Source organism: Salmo salar, chromosome ssa28, assembly GCF_905237065.1.
Source record: "Salmo salar chromosome ssa28, Ssal_v3.1, whole genome shotgun sequence".
Lineage (NCBI taxonomy): Eukaryota > Metazoa > Chordata > Actinopteri > Salmoniformes > Salmonidae > Salmo > Salmo salar.
The window spans coordinates 7141148-7162561 of record NC_059469.1 but is presented as its reverse complement, the minus strand read 5'-3'; the positions used below and the strand labels follow the sequence as shown (position 1 = coordinate 7162561).

At 41.1% G+C, this 21414-nt stretch overlaps 1 protein-coding gene across 4 annotated transcripts; it reads left to right on the top strand.

Annotated features, from left to right (window-relative positions):
* The first annotated feature begins 631 nt into the window (after positions 1–631).
* LOC106589390 (phosphatidylinositol 3,4,5-trisphosphate 3-phosphatase and dual-specificity protein phosphatase PTEN) lies at positions 632–18779 on the top strand. 4 transcript variants are annotated; one of them, XM_014179297.2, is made up of 10 exons: positions 633–1574; positions 4525–4609; positions 9120–9164; positions 10502–10545; positions 10676–10914; positions 11279–11420; positions 12845–12913; positions 13321–13487; positions 13719–13943; positions 14158–18779. In XM_014179297.2, the coding sequence occupies exons 1-10, from the start codon at positions 1496–1498 to the stop codon at positions 14341–14343; spliced, it is 1281 nt and encodes a 426-aa protein (XP_014034772.1). In that variant the 5' UTR covers positions 633–1495; the 3' UTR covers positions 14344–18779. The 4 variants fall into 4 exon arrangements, with proteins under 4 accessions (XP_014034774.1, XP_014034772.1, XP_014034775.1 ...); XM_014179298.2 differs by having other exon boundaries at positions 639–1574; positions 13719–13934; XM_014179299.2 differs by lacking the exon at positions 12845–12913 and having other exon boundaries at positions 632–1574.
* The last annotated feature ends 2635 nt before the right edge of the window (positions 18780–21414 follow it).

Sequence of the window (21414 nt, the reverse complement as noted above, 5' to 3'; positions counted from 1 at the left end):
GTGCAAATGAAGGTACTCCCGTCTCATAAAACGTCTTTTTTTTTTATTGTTACTTAATGTGTATGTAGGTACTTTACATCATGTTCCATGCAAATCTGACAGGAGGCGCCCTAACACAGCAAGTCCAGTGACCATAACTAGTACTTGTCATCAACACTGGCTTACAAACTCCTGTCCGGGTAGAGAACTAGGGAAAGTCAAGATACTCACACTGCAACAACTGTGTTTATTTTTGTTTCCTAGTCTGTAATGCATTGTGGAAAATATGCATAATGTGCAACAACTCTGAAGTTGTCAAGTATCAAAACATTGAAATGGTGAGAAGCGCAATGCATAGTGAGTGACAAGTACTGTTTGTTTTTGTTTCCTAGTCTATGCATAGTGAAAAGGCAACAGACAATGTATTTATTCCTCATCAAATACACCTGCAATTTGTTCCATAGACATCTAGTTTATACAATGCCATGAGACAATGGAATTTACTTATTTAAAAAGGCTACATCAAATGCATCCAGCACATCGAGTATATAGTTGCACAACGCAAAGTCTCTGATTTGATTATATACATATCAATGTCAATGTCATGAATCCTAAATTAAATATTGGTAACTTCCCCAATTACAGAAACACGAGATAGAGAAGATGGGTCGCTGTTCAGTGCCCATGTCCTTCCAACACCGATTAAAACAATTCATTCTAAATGAAATGATTATATTAAAGAGACATTTAATGATACCTTTGTCAATGTATTCTACACTTTTATACGTTTTGTCGGAGAGACGCCTTTGATGAACTATTTTACACTGCGGCATAACGTTCTGTCCAATCGTAGCGTTTTTCAATTGGAACGGAATTTACGGAAGCCATGATGGAAGCTCGCGAGTGCAGCCTGGGGCTGGGAGAAACGAGTCAGTACTGGGAAAGGGACGTTTCAGGGAACAACGGCAGGCGTGTTATGAAATGTAAAAAAAATCAAACACATTTGTAGTCTTTGAACTGGAGGCTGTGATTTTTTTTTTTCGGAAGACAGCTTTTTTTTTTTGGTTTAAGAATTGACATGCTATGCGCTAGCCATATCTAGCTACGTGTGTGCTGAGATCGAGTGTGTCAGTCACTTTTCTGGGCAAGGAACATCGGGGAGATTTCTCTCCGCTTTTCTGGCATAATCACGGCGCTTTTGGCGAAATCCGATACTTGGTATTCTCTTGAAATACAACGTTCCGAGGGCTGGATAATTAATCACCTATTCATCAGGGGGATTTTATGTGAAATTGCGGGACCTGTGAAGCCGGGCCTGTGGCGGAACGGAGTGAGGCCCTCCTTTATGACCTATCGGCAGCAGAAACTATTCTAGCTAGCTAGCACGGCTAGCTTAGCTAGCTGTCAACGTTTGACACCAAGGGGATTGAGAGGGAGAAAAATATTGGCAACATTTCATACAAAGGCAACGATACTTTCTCTTAATTTAAAAACGTTAAAGACTCCTGCCACAGATATGGCTGCAATCATAAAGGAAATTGTCAGCCGAAACAAAAGGAGATACCAGGAAGATGGGTTTGACTTGGACTTGACTTGTATCCTTTTTGTTCAATGTCTGTATTATTAGCTAGCTACAGTAATTTGTCTCTTCATCTTTGTCTATATTAAATTGTTAGCTACTGTATCCAGTTAGCTAGCTACTGTAGCTAACACATGAATGCCTATATTGATAACTTAACCTTTATCCATAAGATGATTAGCTAGCTAACGTACTAGTAGTCGGTGAACATTACTTCTTATATATATATTATTTAAAACGTTAGCTAGCTAACGTTATATGTGAAATAATAACTAGCTAGTTAACGTTAGGGAGCTAATGACACTAACCTACTCTTTGCTAAATTGCTATTTGATAAAGGTGTCTGTCCTGTTAAATTAAATGCCGTCTTGATAGCTAAATATATCCCATAACTTGCATAACGTTAGCTAGCTAGCTAGTAGTTTGCACATCATCATGATTGAATGGGAGATTCAACATCATAACATAAGGAAAATGTAGCTAGGCTAGCTAATCCCGTGGTAGCTAATGTTGTCTAGTTAATTGATGTTGATAATGTGAAGTCTTGATTAATTATTTAGTTGTCAACTGTAAATTGGTCAACTGGTTAGTTAGCTAATATAGCCAGCTAACTCCTGGATGGGGAACAAAGAGATCAACCTTTGCGACGCATTATTGCAGTTCTCTGGCCTACAAAATAATCTAGCAAACTATAGCTAATGGATTAACGTTATATTCACAATCAGTGTTGCTGCTGCTAGCCAGATAAAGACCAAAAGCATTGAATCATTATCAGCGTGAGGGGAAATGGTAATAGTACTTGCTCATTAGTGGGATGTACTAATTTCATGGTGCTAGAATGAACGTAATCAGTAGACCGTTGGTTTGCTTGTCTTGACGTCTTAATGAGGTCAGCTTGTTTGTATTGATTTGAGCAGTGTTAGGGATAAAGTGTTTAGTTACGAATGACCGGAGAAGAGCATTCTCTAAAAGACAAGTGTTCAGATGTTAGATTTGTCTGAAATGGGTCACCTAACCAAGGTATGCAATCAAATGGTGAAAGTATAGGTGCATGTAGAATGCACAAATAAAAGCCAGGTAAAGGTTATGAGCGTGATTGGAGGAAGTGCCTTGTACTACTGTAGTGCAATATTGGCATGTTCAGTTGTCATGTCTTCTTGTCTTGCACTTGAAATGGTCAAAGCCATTTTGTTGTGCCTGTGGCCCCTTGGTTCAGTGGTCTCAGAAAGCTCTGTACAAAAACCAGAACTGGAATTGGGTTTAGGGCAGGGATTCCCATATTTTTTGCACTCGAACACAAATTGATGTAAGAAAATGCAGGGGACCCCATTTGGAAACATTATATTCCCTAGTAAACGCCCTGTGTTCATATTCACAAAATTGTTGTTCCTGTAGGCCATCCCAACATATTGTAAAACGCCATTGGTTGACACTAAAAGGTTGTATTCTATACCCATTTTGAAGAGAAAGTTATTAATTTGTTTGATAAGAGTACAGATTTCTTAAGTGGACCCCAAATTTTGGAACCAAGGGATTAGGATTTTCCTAACTAAGCAACTATGATAATGTGTGAGTTAGATATTTTATGAGTGAAACGTGGTATTATAGCTAAATCACTTTGTTTTGATGTGATATATCTATAGTGCTAGGCATTGTTGGTCAGTGTTTGGGAAGGCAATGTAGCCATGGTTATGTAATGAATTCAGTTCTAGGGATTGGCCTTAAAATTGTGATGCGATTTCGCATCAGCAGCAATGCCTTCCCACCACACTAGTAGCAGAGGTTTAAAGATTAGCCTTTAGGCCTTAACTGCCATTTGAAACTCCTCGTCTTCATGGGACTCGAAGAGGTTTTTGTAATGATATGTTAGGTTTTTTTTAAATATTTTTTTATAGGCCTACGTCTATGCTATTTAAGAATATGAAAATTCAACATTAATTTCCTAAATGGTGTTGCTGGAAAATGGCAGTAGGCCTATAAACGACCTATGTTCTGGAACAATTTAATTGATCCCATTCAGTCCATTTGACTATTTATTTGATAGGAACAGTTAGATGTGAGGCTCATGCTGACGTTGCATTTGTCATTGCAGTAGTCTCGGGTACTTTTTGAGCATGATGTCATTGTGATGTTATGCCAGTTCAAATGTAAAGTACGCTATCGGAGGAGTTGAGTGCGTGACGAGACGGCCCGGGTCTCAGTAAATTAACATTAATAGAATAATCATTTTAGAGATCACGTTTTGTATTTCATATAGTAGTAGCCTATTTCTGATGAATTGTTTGACAAAATAGGTCATTTTTTTTAGTATGAAGAATTCAATTATTTTGTGCATGGATATATTTCCCAAGTGACATGAGGAAATTAGACCGACGTGAGCGTTTTATATTATACATATATCTAAGTGATGATGTGAGTGATGTAATGCTCTTTCGGAGAGATGATGGGGAAGGGCGGGGGCCGTTGGCTGTGGCACAATGTGATTTATTTGGTGCCCTTGTGGGGCCTGGTAGGTTAGATGTCCGTCACTGGGTCTCGTAGAGAGAGCACCATCTGTTCCATATTACACATGCTCTGTCCTGTTCTCCATACAGCTCTGTCATGATTGGTCTGGCATAATAAGCAATGCATGTACAGTATGGTGTAAGATGTGATATATACGATATCTATGTTTGGGCAAATCAAGGAGTTGTTTGTGTGTACATGCATTGCTTGCTGTTTGGGGTTTTAGGCTGGGTTTCTGTACAGCACTTTGAGATATCAGCTGATGTACGAAGGGCTATATAAATAAATGTGATTTGATTTTGTGTGCGACGGTTGTCGAGATATGCGAATTGAACGACGATTGCTAGACAATCATAATTGTATGTGTATGTTGGTGATTAATATTGGCCTAGGTGTGATTCTTCCCTTTAGTCTCTGACCTCAGCAGCCAAACTCCTGGTTTCTTTGACTCCTGCGTTCAGATATTTATCCAAACATAATTGCTATGGGCTTTCCTGCTGAAAGACTTGAGGGTGTCTACAGAAACAACATCGATGACGTAGTACGGTAAGTACTTAAAAAAAAAGAAAAAAAAAAGATGTGGATGTCCCAGTCAAAATAATGAAGGGGTTTCTTAGAATGTAAAGCAATGAGAAGGGCTACATGTAAATGAAAACAGCAGGTAGTTAACATGTCCTAACTACCTTAACCAAACCCATTCTATAACAGAATTTGCACAACCTTTGGTAAACTAGGCCTATCTTTGGTCTCATCTTGTTTCTCACGGATTATCATTATATGGGCGACAGTGGTCAGAATAGGATGTTTGAAATGCATTCTGTCATCCCAGCTGCAGAGGTTTACCTGATTAGTCAACTAAAACCAAAGCGTGACCTGCAAGCCACCTGTGAACTTAACCTGCCCCTTCTTGTTGTATTGTCCAAACAATTTCCTTCGATTTACGCAGACTGTAGTAGACACAGAAAGTTGTGGGCTTTTGGAAATCTGAACAGAAAAAAGCAGCCTTCGTCATTTCCCCGACGCTGTAGTTTTTAGATGTGTTAACCAATCTGTTAAATAAATAAACCGACATAACGAACATGCCCTACTGATAGCAGGGTTCAATACTGCGACCAAAACAGTCGCATTTGTAACCGTTTGACTTGGCCGAGCGACACACATTTTTAATTGGTTGCAAGGGTGCCAGTATTTTTATTTTTTTACCTGGTCACGTTTAGTCTTTGGTTCACGATTAGCTTTTTTTTATCATGATTTATTCAAACAGTGATGTTCAATTGACCAATAATAAACCAACAACGGCACGGGAATGCCCCTGTCTGTCTGTATGTGTGTCAGGGCTCAACATACAGGGGCGGTTTTGGAAACCCTACGGGCCAGTCGATCATCCCCGTCAGAGGCCCGCTTGGGCCAGTGAGGAAAAATATTGTAATAATGCTATTTTTAATCTAGGCTATAATTGCTAAGAAAACAGATGGATTCCCGAAGCGTTCGTTATGTCTGTTTATTTATCACACGCTTGCTGCGCACACACAGCCTATAGATAATCTGTCAGGCAAAGAGAGCGCGCAGCTCTCCAACAGCTGGCTGTTGCGTGGAGCAGACCAACAGCGGTAGTGGTAGGAAATATGTTCCAAGTTATATCTACCAGTAAATGCTAAGGCAAGAATGGGTATGCAAACAAAGGTATTTAAAAAGTTTGAAGTCTTGGTAGAATATTTGCCAAGTGCAATTTAGTCATCATAGAATAGCCCACCTTCAAAATAAGACATTTCCTCTAGGCTCTTTGGTCCTTGAAAAGTCATTTATGGTAGCTGATTTTAGAAGTTCTACTGCTACAATATACTTATTCCGTGATTTCATTACAAATCAGTTTTTCTGAGAGTAGTAAGCACTTTCATTTGTTTTCCCGCCGTTTCAATTGAAGAGTGTTGCACTAGTCTGTTGTGGTAAATCCATGTGCAGTTATGAGCATCACAACAAATGTTGGCTTCAACTTGGTTTTCCATACAAAGTGTTCCATTACAAAGGATACCCAGATTTTTGTTGTTGTTGCCTTCTCATTTTAAAACATGATACAGTAACCCCTCAATAACTCTTAAACATTTCAAATGGCGAGACTGACTAGCTACCACATGGAGATATAATTAGTGTGTTGGGAGCATGCTGTCCATTTCGTCAGGCAATGCCCACATTATTCTGGCATATTTTAGAATGTAAAAATGTCAATGCATAATGCCATTGGGATAGGCCTATTAAAAATGCATTATTCTTAGTGGCAATGCATACTTTTGTTTGCATACATTGGAGGGAGCTTTTTTTTTCTCTTTAGGCTATTACAACAATGAAATAAATGTAGGTCCTTGAAGATTTCAATTAAGTGCTTGGAAAAGTCCTTGAAAATCCTTGAATTTGACTTACCAATGTCTGTATGAACCCTGTATAGGCTTCTTTCTCAGCCTGCAAATGAAATATGAAAATCACCTGCTTTTGAAATTATACACACATCATTCGCTTTCCTGTCAGGTCTTGACCCAGGCCAGTTTTCTTTTTTCATTTGGACCAGTAGCTTTAAGTTGACACTGGCCCGGTGTGCCACCGGCAAATTTACCTGAATGTCAAGCCCTGCTGTGTGTGGTGCATGTTGGGCCTATACATTACCACTTTGTGTAGCTGTTAGTGATGCTAATGATGGCCTAACCGTTTTCAGATAGATGAAAAGGCAATTCAAATGTAACTACAAAATAGCCTTTATGCCTACCTGGCAGAATCATGATTATTTGCATCAATCCAGTATCCATTTATGTAGCACAAGTGCGCTATAAGAAATACTGCTAGCCAAACACTGGCGCTCAACTGGTGCCAAACACTGGCGCCCCAAAACAGGGAAATCAGTCCTCCCCGCTTTTATTTTATTTTTGCAGTCGTTAAGTATCGTTTTGTCAAATTCTGCCCTTAGAGGATTTAGCAGTAAAGAACACATGGCACTTTGAAATCTTCTATAAATTAATTTTGCACTTTATTTGAAGTCTCTTCTTTGCTGTTACAGTAAATCTATCCGAATCAATGTAAGAACACAAGGGCATGCCAAGTTAAAAGATCTAGTCATTGTTAGCCAGGTTCTGGAAGGAATGCAGGCACATTATGGGGGACAGGCCAGGCTTTTATCTATATATATATATATATATTGCTCCAAAAAATAAAGGGAACACTTAAACAACACAATGTAACTCCAAGTCAATCACACTTCTGTGAAATCAAACTGTCAACTTAGGAAGGAACACTGATTGACAATAAATTTCACATGCTGTTGTGCAAATGGAATAGACAACAGGTGGAAATTATAGGCAATTAGCAAGACACCCCCAATAAAGGAGTGGTTCTGCAGGTGGTAACCACAGGCCACTTCTCAGTTCCTATGCTTCCTGGCTGATGTTTTGGTCACTTTTGAATGCTGGCGGTGCTTTCACTCTAGTGGTAGCATGAGACGGAGTCTACAACCCACACAAGTGGCTCAGGTAGTGCAGCTCATCCAGGATGGCACATCAATGCGAGCTGTGGCAAGAAGGTTTGCTGTGTCTGTCAGCGTAGTGTCCAGAGCATGGAGGTGCTACCAGGAGACAGGCCAGTACATCAGGAGATGTGGAGGAGGCCGTAGGAGGGCAACAACCCAGCAGCAGGACCGCTACCTCCGCCTTTGTGCAAGGAGGAGCAGGAGGAGCACTGCCAGAGCCCTGCAAAATGACCTCCAGCAGGCCAGAAATGTGCATGTGTCTGCTCAAACGGTCAGAAACAGACTCCATGAGGGTGGTATGAGGGCCCGACGTCCACAGGTGGGGGTTGTGCTTACAGCCCAACACCGTGTAGGACGTTTGGCATTTGCCAGAGAACACCAAGATTGGCAAATTCGCCACTGGCGCCCTGTGCTCTTCACAGATGAAAGCAGGTTCACACTGAGCACATGTGACAGTCTGGAGACGCCGTGGGGAATGTTCTGATGCCTGCAACATCCTCCAGCATGACCGGTTTGGCGGTGGGTCAGTCATGGTGTGGGGTGGCATTTCTTTGGGGGGCCGCACAGCCCTCCATGTGCTCGCCAGAGGTAGCCTGACTGCCATTAGGTACCGAGATGAGATCCTCAGACCCCTTGTGAGACCATATGCTGGTGCGGTTGGCCCTGGGTTCCTCCTAATGCAAGACAATGCTAGACCTCATGTGGCTGGAGTGTGTCAGCAGTTCCTGCAAGAGGAAGGCATTGATGCTATGGACTGGCCCGCCCGTTCCCCATACCTGAATCCAGTTGAGCACATCTGGGACATCATGTCTCGCTCCATCCACCAACGCCACGTTGCACCACAGACTGTCCAGGAGTTGGCGGATGCTTTAGTCCAGGTCTGGGAGGAGATCCCTCAGGAGACCATCCGCCACCTCATCAGGAGCATGCCCAGGCGTTGTAGGGAGGTCATACAGGCATGTGGCGGCCACACACTACTGAGCCTCATTTTGACTTGTTTTAAGGACATTACATCAAAGTTGGATCAGCCTGTAGTGTGGTTTTCCACTTTAATTTTGAGTGTGACTCCAAATCCAGACCTCCATGGGTTGATAAATTGGATTTCCATTGATTATTTTTGTGATTTTGTTGTCAGCACATTCAACTATTTAAAGAAAAAAGTATTTAATAAGATTATTTCATTCATTCAGATCTAGGATGTGTTATTTTAGTGTTCCCTTTATTTTTTTGAGCAGTGTATATTAAAAAAACTTGTGAGACCAAATCATGTGCTGGTGCCACAAACTGAAAAAGTTGGTAGCACCATTGTCGCCATTGGAAAAAGTTAATGTAGAACCCTGGATAGTCAGTGTTGTAACACTATTATTTAGCTCTTCTGAGAGCCTGTCAGTCTGCTCCTATGACATGCTGTCATTACATTCTGTGTAAGTTAGTGATTTAGACGGCAGTTAGTTAGTGTTGAAAGGTTTAGATCGGACCAGAATCTGTGATTTTTTTTTTGTTGTGCCTGATGGAAAAGTAATTCTCCTCCCTTTCTCTCCTCAGGTTTCTGGACTCTAAACACAAACATCATTACAAGATATATAATCTGTGAGTACCCTGGTATCTGACTATTTTGCTTGTGCATATGCAGTATGGTCAGCGGCGGTTGCTGTGCTGCAAAGTTATGTCTGATGCATGCAGAAAATGTCTGTGGAGTATAGGCCTGGAGGAAGAAAAGTCCTCATGTTTTTGAGAATGCAAACCGCAGTAGCCACTTATTTGCCTTTAGTCATCAGTGGTTCTTGATGGATAGGCCTAGGCATTGTGATGAAGGGGTAGAACAATCATATCATGGTAACCTTTGCCATAGTTTTACCCTGGAAAGGGAATTTACGACAATGTCTTCCTCACTCAGTATAAAGTCGTTTAGTTAGTAGACTGGCATTAACTGAATGACTCACTGCGCGCTACAAAGATACTAAAGACCACAGGTTTCTCATTAACCAGGTTTCCATCCAACTTTTTTATGTCCGTAGTAAAGTATATGCCGGATAAAAAAGAAACAGCAAATCTATCGTGAGCTTTCCAAATGTCGACAAAACAAAACACGCTAGACATGGTGGGATTTTTTTTTAATGCACAAATATTGATAAAATAACCATATTGAAGTAAACTTGGAGTCACACAATGATATATTGTGGTCCTCCCACTACAAGCTTGCAGCTTATTATGCTACAGATAAGTTAAGATGAACTTCACAGGGCGGTAAAAGTGAACGTTGATGAGCTTGATGCTCCTTTTCAATAAATATTGAAGGTCTTATTCTGGTGACATGATTATCAATGCTGGGTTGCTGTTTGACAAATACAAATCTTGCTATTTTTGTCTATAACAATCTCATCTTGTATGCTATACTCGCACTGAGCTGTTGGCTAAAATGCACGTGCCAAGACCAATTTTTTGGGGGGGACAAAACCATCAGTAGCGTTGAAAATACGATTTGAACCCCATTTAACTTGTATTTTTTGTTTGGTACATGGGAATTTAACCACAAGTTATTTTTACGTGCACTACATCATCATTTTATCTGCAACAATTTAAATTCTGATGAAAAAATTGTCATTGTTTTTATACAGATTAAAAATAATAAAAAAAAAAAAATAATCCTGAAAATCTGTTGGCAATTGGATGGAAACATATCTACTGGTTAACACATTTATCTTATTAGTGGTCATGAGAATCAGAGGGGAAGTGCAGTAGACACAAAATATATATTGAAGTTTTCCATGAATCTGTGTGGAAGTTGAGGTTGCTGTAACACTCTAGCATACATCAGAGGGATCTTACATCAACATGTAATATGCTGACAGATTGTACAAAAGAAAGAAGGCTGCCGTTTGAATTCCAGTACTATAACAACGTATTTTGTTTGTCCCTTTTTATAGGTGCGCTGAGCGACATTATGACGCAACCAAATTCAATTGCAGAGGTTAGATATTACATCAGAGTGAAACCATTATCACTGTCTTTCAGGCAGTCAGTGAATGAATCAATCTTTCACTAAAAACCCACGTGTGACAATAACTAACTGAGCCCGGTCTCTGTCCGTCTCTCTCCAGTTGCACAATATCCGTTTGAGGATCACAATCCGCCCCAGCTGGAGCTGATCAAACCGTTCTGCGAAGATCTTGACCAGTGGTTAAGTGAAAACGACAATCATGTGGCGGCGATTCACTGTAAAGCTGGAAAGGGACGTACGGGTGTCATGATCTGTGCTTACCTGTTACACCGGGGCAAGTTCCTCAAAGCACAAGATGCTCTCGACTTCTACGGCGAAGTCAGGACCAGAGATAAGAAGGTAAAACATTTTTATTGTTCCAGTCTGGCCATCCTACTGTCATGGAAACTGATCATCCCCATTTTCTAGTTGGCTCATTCAACCCCTCTCATCTACACTCAAACTCGTCCCCAAGGCCATTTTCAACTTACCTCGCTGGTAAGATAAGGGTTAAACCGATAAAATGATGATAATATCAACACCATAGATCTGTTCATCATGGGTGTTGCTAGTATCGCTAATCTTTGTTTTAATTGTAGGCTACATGATGAATAGTTGCAGGCTTTAAACATTTCTTAGGATCACATAAAGGCTTGTCGTCATCCCCTTTACTGCCAGTGAAAATCTTCAGTTTCACTAAGTGTTTCTCTTTCCCATTCCACAGGGAGTAACAATCCCCAGTCAGAGGCGGTATGTCTACTACTACAGCCACCTTCTGAAGAACCAGCTGGAGTACAAACCAGTGGCTCTGCTGTTCCACAAGATGGTGTTCGAGACGGTGCCCATGTTCAGTGGTGGAACGTGTAGTAAGAGCTTTCCCCTTGTCATTGGTCTCAATCCTGTTTCTGTATCCTGTCTTACCTTGGGCTTGTGTGCTACTGGCTTTCACACACTTTCACAATGGGATCTTCAGTTGATTGTCCTGCTCCTATCTCCTTTGCTCTGCACAGCTTTGGTTCTCAATGTTGCATATTCTTTTCTCTTTTTATTTTTGAACCATTTTCTCCATGCAACACTGACATTAATCACAGTGGAGTGTATCGTTTTGCAATTATGGTTATGCTAGTCAAAACAGCATGGTCTATTTTCACTGCTATTATTTGCTTGGCTCACTGGTCATTTGACTTGGCTGCATGCATCATCAGATAAGGGGTTTTATACCTTGCTGGATAGCCAGAAGACGACTACAGACCTATAAGGACCTATGATATAACTCCCTTTGCGTGAGTCTGTCGTCAGTGGCTGCTCTTGTCAGCTGTGTCTGGCATTTCACCTCTTCACTTCCTTTATCCACATTTTTCTGACACTTCACCTGTCCCTTTAGCGGGCCCTACAGGGATGACCTAATGCCTTGGGCAAGTGAACTGAGCAGTCGCTCAAGTTGAGCCTGCTCTGAGGTTGCACCTTTGGGCAGGTGATATTTTTTCAAAAAGAGAAAACGACTAAGCAACAAAGAATTCCAGTAGCCTGAAACTGAGCATTCTGGTTCCTCTCCATTGTTTAAGCGAAATACGGACAACTTACATCAGTCTGGCAAGTTGAGCCAGCTCTGAGATTTATTTGACTGATAACAACCAAAATACAAAGAATTCCAGTTATAATATTTCTGATTCCTCCCCACTGTGTGTAGGTGATAGGCAAGCAATATATGACACTTCTTCCTGTAAATAATGAATTGACATTTTCGGGCAAATCAAAACACACTCCTGACTTTGCTCGATTGGCAAGTGCCTTTCAGACTTTGTCAATCCCTGGCCCAATTCTGAACACACACAGCATGACGTGGTCAGGTCCCATGACACAACACACAAAATATTGAAGTGGTTTCATTTAATCAACGGCCAAGCACCCGCCCCTCTCCTTTTTATAAAATCTTAGTGAGTAGGAGCGATGTAAAAGTTGTGTTTTCTGTCCGTTTCTTAGAAGAATGTTAGCTGATGCTTATTTAGGCCTATATGTTAGGAGATGCATTAATCTGAATATTAGGATTTGTTTTTAAGGGCCATTATGTAATTATTATTCTACTGGTTAAGCTCCTAATAACTTGACAACAGGAAGTTGCTGTTCGCATGTTGAAATGGTGAGTCAGGATCGGTTTATGGGTGGTTGTAAGCCTGTATACAGTATGTTGGTACAGAGCCCTGGTGATAACAACCGACTCCCTCCCCAGGCAGGGCAGCAGAACTCTGTGTTTAATCTCTTATTATTTTTTTTTCTCTCTCTCTCTAAGGGGACACTTCCGTTAAAAACAAGAGTGAGCAGATTCCACATGGTTTCAGAAAAGGGAATTGGCACTGGGGTAATAATAAGCAGCTTTCATCCAATGTTTACATGTTCACTAGGAGGTTGTTGTAGATTTAGAAGTCAGTGTTTGTTGGACTAGGTGGAACTTTTTAATATGGTAACAATCAACTCTGCATCCCGCACAACTCAGTGGACTGATTCTAGACTAGAAGTGCTCCCTTAAATGAGCTTGGTTTTGTTCCACTCTTCTCAGAGTAGGGCCCTTATCGCATGTTACTGTAAGTCTTTTCTATATTTAATATTCCTGGCAGTGGTACTATGTAATTCTGTCCCTTTCTCTGCTGTCCTCTTAACATCATTTGCCTAGATGTAAATAATAGATACCTGGTTATAGCTGCTGTGATGTGGTCTCTCCACCCACCAGGAGAGTGACTGGCGTTAACTTGCTGTGCTCCCCCACAGATCCTCAGTTTGTGGTGTTCCAGCTCAAGGTAAAGATCCACACGTCCAACCCGGTGAACACGCGGCGGGAGGAGAAGTACGTGTTCTTCGAGTTGCCCCAGCCGCTGCCCGTGTGTGGAGACATCAAGGTGGAGTTCTTCCACAAACAGAACAAAATGATGAAAAAGGTGTGGTTCCTGATTTTTGTATGATTTTGATTTCTATGTGCATATTAAACGAGGTGTTTTAGCAGCCTATTCCGATTCACTATGAGGAATGTCAGGGTTTAACTGAAAAACACGTTCTGGTTTTGGATTTGGAGTATAGCCTACATTTGTTTTGCGGTTGAGATTATCTAACTGCTTTTTGGAGTCATGTCTTACCTGTATTCATCCCTCCCCCATGTATTTTTCTATCAGGACAAGATGTTTCACTTCTGGGTGAACACCTTCTTCATCCCTGGACCAGACGAGAAGGTGGAGAACGGGACGTTACCGAAGGAGCAGGAAGGAATCCAAACCACAGGAGGAACGGGAGACAACGACAAGGAATGCCTGATCCTCTCACTGACGAAGAACGACCTGGATAAGGCCAACAAGGATAAAGCAAACAGATACTTCTCCCCCAACTTCAAGGTCAGTCAGGTGATTAAGACTTAATTTCATTGGGGGGGGGAATACCCTTTTGATTAATAATTGGGAAAGAATTTGACTGTGCCAAGATAATTGCTCTCATGAACTTTTGCCGCAGTTCATAAGAGCAAAAAATTGTAATTAGATTAAAATGTTTCCGCTTGGGATAGCTCTGTTACCATGTTTCAGAATGTGGATAATGACATTGTTTTCTCTGGTATTACAGGTGAAGCTGTACTTTACCAAGACTGTGGAGGACCCCTTCAACTCTGAGGCCAGCACTTCCACCTCGGTAACGCCAGACGTTAGTGACAACGAGCCTGACCATTACCGATACTCTGACACCACAGACTCTGACCCAGAGAATGAACCATTTGACGAGGAGCAACTCACACAAATAACAAAAGTGTGAGAGATTTCTATGGGAAGTGAAAAAGAAAAAAAGAGAGAAAAAAAATACTGCTTTCAAGAGGGGGGAAAAAAGAGAACTTGAATATAAACTGAAAAGCAAGTACTTTTTTTCCTCACCAACCTATGGCAGCAAGACATTTGCGTCATGGAAAATGCCACCAATTTAAGAACAATAATGCTGACCAATTTTATTTTATTTTTTTACTTTTTTGCCCCGCCCCCACTCTTTCATCCGAAAAGTATTGACACCGTTGTTGAGTGGAAAAAGGTTCAGTAGCTGTAATGTAATATACCTTTTTTGTTGTCAAAGACTAGAGAAGATTTCCACGATCAGGAGATGGGAGATCTGGTATGGGAGAGGCTTATTGGAAATCTACATTTGGCTGCTCCATCTCCTGTGGAAACCAAGGCCAGTGCTTCTGTCACTTTCTCCCCCTTCATCCATTGTCCTCCACCACACCCTTACCACCCCTTTCATCCTACCTACTGTGAATGCTTCTTGTGCTTTTTGCAGGCTGTCTCACATGAGTTTGTGCAGTATAAACTGCATGTTAGAATTTCTCCAGTTGAATTTTGATTATTGTTATTGTCATTATTATTAAGCTACATGACATCTAACCAATGTCCATTCCTTCTACCATTTCTGTTCAAGGTATGCAGAAAAGCAGTATCCCGTGTATTGTTGATGTTTTTATGTTAAGATAAATAATATAACAGAGAACTGCAGGGAAGCCAGTGTTGCAATAACGTTAACACTATAGTTAAACGACAAACAGTGTGCATGTTATTGGAATCAATGTCCATCTTGTTTAATAAATTGTATACAATGTTTTTCAACAACAAAAAAACGAAGATTTCTAAAGTCATTTAAGATCTGATTGTATTTAGCCAGGAGGTAAAAAATGACATACTTTATTCTCATGGTATCTGCAGGCATGATTTCAGTCTTTTGGCAAGCCATTTAGAAGGGCCTTGTTTTTATGATACAGTACATGGCGTTTCCCCTCATTTTAATGGTAACCAGATAGTTTTGGGATCATCACAGAAGACAATAGTATAGAGTGCTGACTGACTTGATGGTTCATGTTTTGAATTGGTGACTACTTCAGTGTGTCATGTGCTTATAGAGAGGTAAGCTGTTCCAAATGTGTACCTTTTTTAACATGCCGTACTAGAACATGTATCAAAACCTGCATTAGTGATTGTGTCGGTTTCTCCCCAGTCTCTAGAAAGTGTCTTTTTTGTTGTTGTTGACAATCTGCACTTTTGTCATCTTAGTATGTGTCTGGACACACCAGAAGTGGTGGTGATGTTGACCTATTCTGAGTTCTGTAAGGCCCATAGGCTTAGAGCTGATGCTTGGTCAGAGACCGTGGGAGCAGAGGTATTGAATGTAAAGCGTTGTCTCTGAACCGATCCAAGGGTGTTAATGCAGGTTTTGATCAACCCAGGAGTGGATAATATGTGAACTTAGGCTCTCTAGGTATCTTTCTCTTGTGAAATCTTTGGCTCCTTGACTGACTTGTTTGCAGCCTTATCGTACTTGGTCCAATGAGATCCGGATCACTTGTTGGCAATTCCACGGAAACCGAGGGATGCTGAGACTCAAATTGTTCACTTTAAAATATGTCATACAAAAACCAATGATTGCAAAGTTCAACAAACCATACAACTCTATGCACAAGGACTACTTAACGATTTCCACAGAAAATGTTACAAAAACACATTTACTTGAAGTGCAGGTGTAAAGTTTGTTAACAGAATGATTGCGCCAACATCACAAATCATTCTGTTACCAAGCCTTTCCTTCAAGTAAATATGTTTTTGTAAAATTCAGTGGAAATTAAGTTGTCCTTGTCCATAGACTTGTATTGTCTGTTTAACTTTGCAATCATTGGTTTTTGTTGGACATTCTAAGTGAAAACTCTTAGACTCTGCATCATTCTGTTACCGTGGAATTGCACTTGTATATCCAACAAAAGGTGCTTACAAACTGCCAAACTGCATACTTAAGATCAATAATACCAACAGAGCCAAGAATCTGTTCCAATCATATGGTGCAAGTAACTTCAGTGGCGCACACTACTTCTGTGTGTGAGAACTGTTAACGTGCACGCCCACGTGCACACTTCTGCAGTTGCTGTCCCTAACTGGCTGGGGTTCTTTTTCAGTTTATTTTTTTGTTCTGTTCTTTTCCTTTTTACAAACAGGTTTCATTTCGTGGAGGTATGAGAATAGCGCAGCTACAGATTTTACAGAAAGTCTTGTGCTTGCTTCAGAAATATATAAAAAAATCCCTAAAACTGTATGAGCATATTTAATTATGCATCATTTCTTTTTAAGCATGCCAAAAAAAAAAATGTAACACCTGACCTGTGGCATGCCACGGGCCAGAATCTTCAGTGGGTGGTGACGTAAGCTGCCTTTTCTTGTACTTTTGACATTAAGGCTTCCCTCTTTTCACAACCCCATCACACATTCTGTTTTATCTCCACTTGTTTTTCGAAAGAATACTTTCCCGAAGGTGTCGAAAAGAGACACTTCTTCATTGCTAAATGTACACTAGCTAACCCAGGAACACTTAATCTAGATGTTATATTTTTGTTTACATTTTATTACTTCACTGAAAACCTGCCAAAAGTAAGCTTATTTTATTCAACGTTTTCTTTGTTCTTGGAGGCGGGGCCTATGGAGGTATTCTTTGCCTTACTTGAAGTTGACAATGCTTACTCTGCTACTGCTTTGAAATCTACCATTCTGCCCAAGCACTGACTTGATAGTTCAAGTACGTATTTAAAGCTACTATTATTAGAGCAACATATTGTACTAGACTTTTGCACTGTTACAGGTTTTTGCAGGGTTTCAGTCAGTGGTCCACAGTATTTCACCCCCCCCCTCCGTTGTTCCCCTCAGTAAAACAAATGCCTTGCAATCAGTGAAAGAAGGTGGAATAATATGGCTAGTTGTACCTCAATCTTGTATCCATGCATCCCCCCATAGAAACCAAAAGGTGTTACTTTGAATGAAAAACGTCCTGACCCTTTTTATTATATAAAACATTTTTAAAAAATGAAAAAAAAATCTGGAGTAAAAAAATGAATAAACTATTTCTGACAGTATTCTGTTAAAGACAGTCTGCAGGTAGTATTTATTATTAGCCCGGTTACTAGATCTGGATCATGTGCTACTATTCTGGATGTTCAGCAGCTTAAATGTATGAATCTATTCAAGGGCATCCCTGTTAACGAGCTTATTTTAAAGTAACTGTCCAGTGAAATTCTAACTTTAAAAAAAAAAGTTAACTCCTATCCGTAAAATGTTGACTCGTCTTATACTCATTTGTGGCAAAAGCATACATTGGAGGGAAAAAAATACTCAACACCTAAAACTTGTCTCGGACTGTTTAAAAAATGCTTGCCATTTCCTCAGAGAATGTCATCCTGCCTTATTGGCTGAGCTGGCCAATCAGCTGTCTACTTGCGTTTTGATATTTTTAATGACCGGTACATGCCCACACCATTCCAACACAGAAAAGCTACATTTTAACATGCTTAATTACCAATTTTTGTAAGGAAAAGTATTTCATTCATTGTAATTTAATTATAGGACATCATTCATAGAAATGTGGAAACACTGGACAGTTACTTCAAGTTAAGGCCATAAGCCATCCCCTAGACATCTGTAGCCCCACTTGAAAAACATTTTGCCACAGTACCTTAACATAAAGTACAAATATAGTAAAGGGGAAACCTACGGGAACCTTTTTTATATGGCACGGGCTAAAACCTGTGTGGAGTTCACGGGCGGCATCAAAAATTTAGTTTCAGCTCTAAAAAGAATTAAAATCATCTTAAAGGTACCAGTGTGTAAGATTCATGTCACTAGTTTTTAGCTGATTTGTGCAATATGTTATGATGCCTGTCTGTGGTTGCCACAAAGTGCCTCTTGTTTACTATTGAGAAAAATAAATAAAAAATAAAAAAAAGTGCTTGTTAAATACTGTTGTAGGACATGTCATGCATGCAGATGGAAGGGGTGCAATAAATCAAAATAGGCTTTACCTGCAAAAGTGGGCAAGGGCTAGCCGCCTGGCTCCTGCCACTTGCCATTTTTTTTTGTTTAGGATTTTTTTTCTCCCTGGGTTTAATTTTGTGCAAAGGTATGTTAACTCACTCTATTTTCAGTCTTTAAAAAAAAACAAAAAAAAAACAGCCTTATTCCATTTCAGCCTGTTCGGATACTATTGTGCTGTGCAACAGTTGCTCTGTGTGTAATGCTATGCACTGAGAATACACAACCAACAATGTATGGAAAGACTTGTACAGGTTATAATTATGCTCATACAAATCAGATGTCTGTTTGTTATTGTATGTGTAAACTGCCCATTATCTTAGTGTTATAAACTTCACGTAAGTCCAATAAAGTCTCATTCTTGTCTGTTTGTGTGAGATACCTGATTTGTGATCCACTGTTATCTTATGCTGACCAGTAAGATGAGAATTATTCATCTCCATTATTAAAAGGTGCTGCATGGTCAATCCGACATCTGCGTTGACAGTGTTTACGGTGATACGGCCTCAGCAGATAGCAGGGCATTCATTACATTTACATTACATTTATGCTTCGTGGAGTTGAGCAGAGCTGTTATGAAGGAAGTTGTCAAGGAAGAGAGTTTGTGTTTATACAGGACCTCCCGCCCCCCCCACCTACAATCAACCAATCATGTCAATGCGGAGCTAAACGTAGCCTTCCGCATTGTTGGAAAATTTGGGATGTGCATGGCGACGCGGTACAGAACTCAATTTGGTCTCTGCATGCCAACGGAGGGTCCGCGCAATTGCATCACACCCTCCGTACGGAGACTGGACAGATTTTCGGCTCAAGCATAAATTTGCTTTTAGATGAAAGGTGTTAATTATAGAAGTATCCTATTATGGTCCTTGACACGTCAAATGATCATTAAGTGTCATTAAGTATACAGCTCAAAAAAATAAAGGGAACACTTAACACATCCTAGATCTGAATGAAAGAAATAATCTTATTAAATACTTTTTTCTTTACATAGTTGAATGTGCTGACAACAAAATCACACAAAAATAATCAATGGAAATCCAATTTATCAACCCATGGAGGTCTGGATTTGGAGTCACACTCAAAATTAAAGTGGAAAACCACACTACAGGCTGATCCAACTTTGATGTAATGTCCTTAAAACTAGTCACAATGAGGCTCAGTAGTGTGTGTGGCCTCCACGTGCCTGTATGACCTCCCTACAACACCTGGGCATGCTCCTGATGAGGTGGCGGATGGTCTCCTGAGGGATCTCCTCCCAGACCTGGACTAAAGCATCCGCCAACTCCTGGACAGTCTGTGGTGCAACGTAGCGTTGGTGGATGGAGTGAGACATGATATCCCAGATGTGCTCAATTGGATTCAGGTCTGGGGAACGGGCGGGCCAGTCCATAGCATCAATGCCTTCCTCTTGCAGGAACTGCTGACACACTCCAGCCACATGAGGTCTAGCATTGTCTTGCATTAGGAGGAACCCAGGGCCAACCGCACCAGCATATGCTCTCACAAGGGGTCTGAGCTTCTCATCTCGGTACCTAATGGCAGTCAGGCTACCTCTGGAGAGCACATGGAGGGCTGTGCGGCCCCCCAAAGAAATGCCACCCCACACCATAACTGACCCACCGCCAAACCGGTCATGCTGGAGGATGTTGCAGGCAGCAGAACATTCTCCACGGCGTCTCCAGACTCTGTCACATCTGTCACGTGCTCAGTGTGAACCTGCTTTCATCTGTGAAGAGCACAGGGCGCCAGTGGCGAATTTGCCAATCTTGGTGTTCTCTGGCAAATGCCAAACGTCCTGCACGGTGTTGGGCTGTAAGCACAACCCCCACCTGTGGACGTCGGGCCCTCATACCACCCTCATGGAGTCTGTTTCTGACCGTTTGAGCAGACACATGCACATTTGTGGCCTGCTGGAGGTCATTTTGCAGGGCTCTGGCAGTGCTCCTCCTGCTCCTCCTTGCACAAAGGCGGAGGTAGTGGTCCTGCTGCTGGGTTGTTGCCCTCCTACGGCCTCCTCCACGTCTCCTGATGTACTGGCCTGTCTCCTAGTAGCGTCTCCATGCTCTGGACACTACGCTGACAGACACAGCAAACCTACTTGCCACAGCTCGCATTGATGTGCCATCCTGGATGAGCTGCACTACCTGAGCCACTTGTGTGGGTTGTAGACTCCGTCTCATGCTACCACTACAGTGAAAGCACCGCCAGCATTCAAAAGTGACCAAAACATCAGCCAGGAAGCATAGGAACTGAGAAGTGGTCTGTGGTCACCACCTGCAGAACCACTCCTTTATTGGGGGTGTCTTGCTTATTGCCTATAATTTCCACCTGTTGTCTATTCCATTTGCACAACAGCATGTGAAATGTATTGTCAATCAGTGTTGCTTCCTAAGTGGACAGTTAGATTTCACAGAAGTGTGATTGACTTGGAGTTACATTGTGTTGTTTAAGTGTTCCCTTTATTTTTTTGAGCAGTGTATATTGATGCATTCTGATTCAAGTAGAAATGGATAATGAGCAGTGCTAGCTATGGAGAAGAGGGTTGTAGGATGACCCTAAGTGTGAGATTGTGTGCAAAGCCTCTAGGTCCCAGGGCTGGGACAGCCATGGTCATTGTGGCGTCGCATTCTCTCAAGGCTGGGAAATGTTTACTGCTGTGTGTAAATAGCTTGCTTTTAAGATGCCAGAAGTTTGCGAGCAGTCATGTCAATGGTCTCGCTTAGTCAACATATGAGTGGGGTAATGAAGTGGTTGTATACTCTGACTGCAAGCCCTGTAAATCTGAATGACCTCTGTTTTGGAAACATTAAGCCTCTTTATCCAAAGATAATGGTGCTATCACCGTACTTTGTAAGTATGATCTGATAATAGAATACAGATGACATTTTCATACCTTCAAGGACAGTGCTGTGATATTGAGCACATTCGTTGCTTGGTAATATATGCATCGAATGTCCTCCACTGATTCTTTAACACAGGAAACTGTGTTCTCTTTGTT

Bases quoted from the DNA above. Each gene is read 5' to 3' on its own strand.
- LOC106589390 (XM_014179297.2), top strand. From the start codon at position 1,496: ATGGCTGCAATCATAAAGGAAATTGTCAGCCGAAACAAAAGGAGATAC. The intron at 9,165-10,501 runs GTGAGTACCCTG...CCCTTTTTATAG, and splicing joins CATTACAAGATATATAATCT to GTGCGCTGAGCGACATTATG. The intron at 13,488-13,718 runs GTGTGGTTCCTG...TTTTTCTATCAG, and splicing joins AGAACAAAATGATGAAAAAG to GACAAGATGTTTCACTTCTG.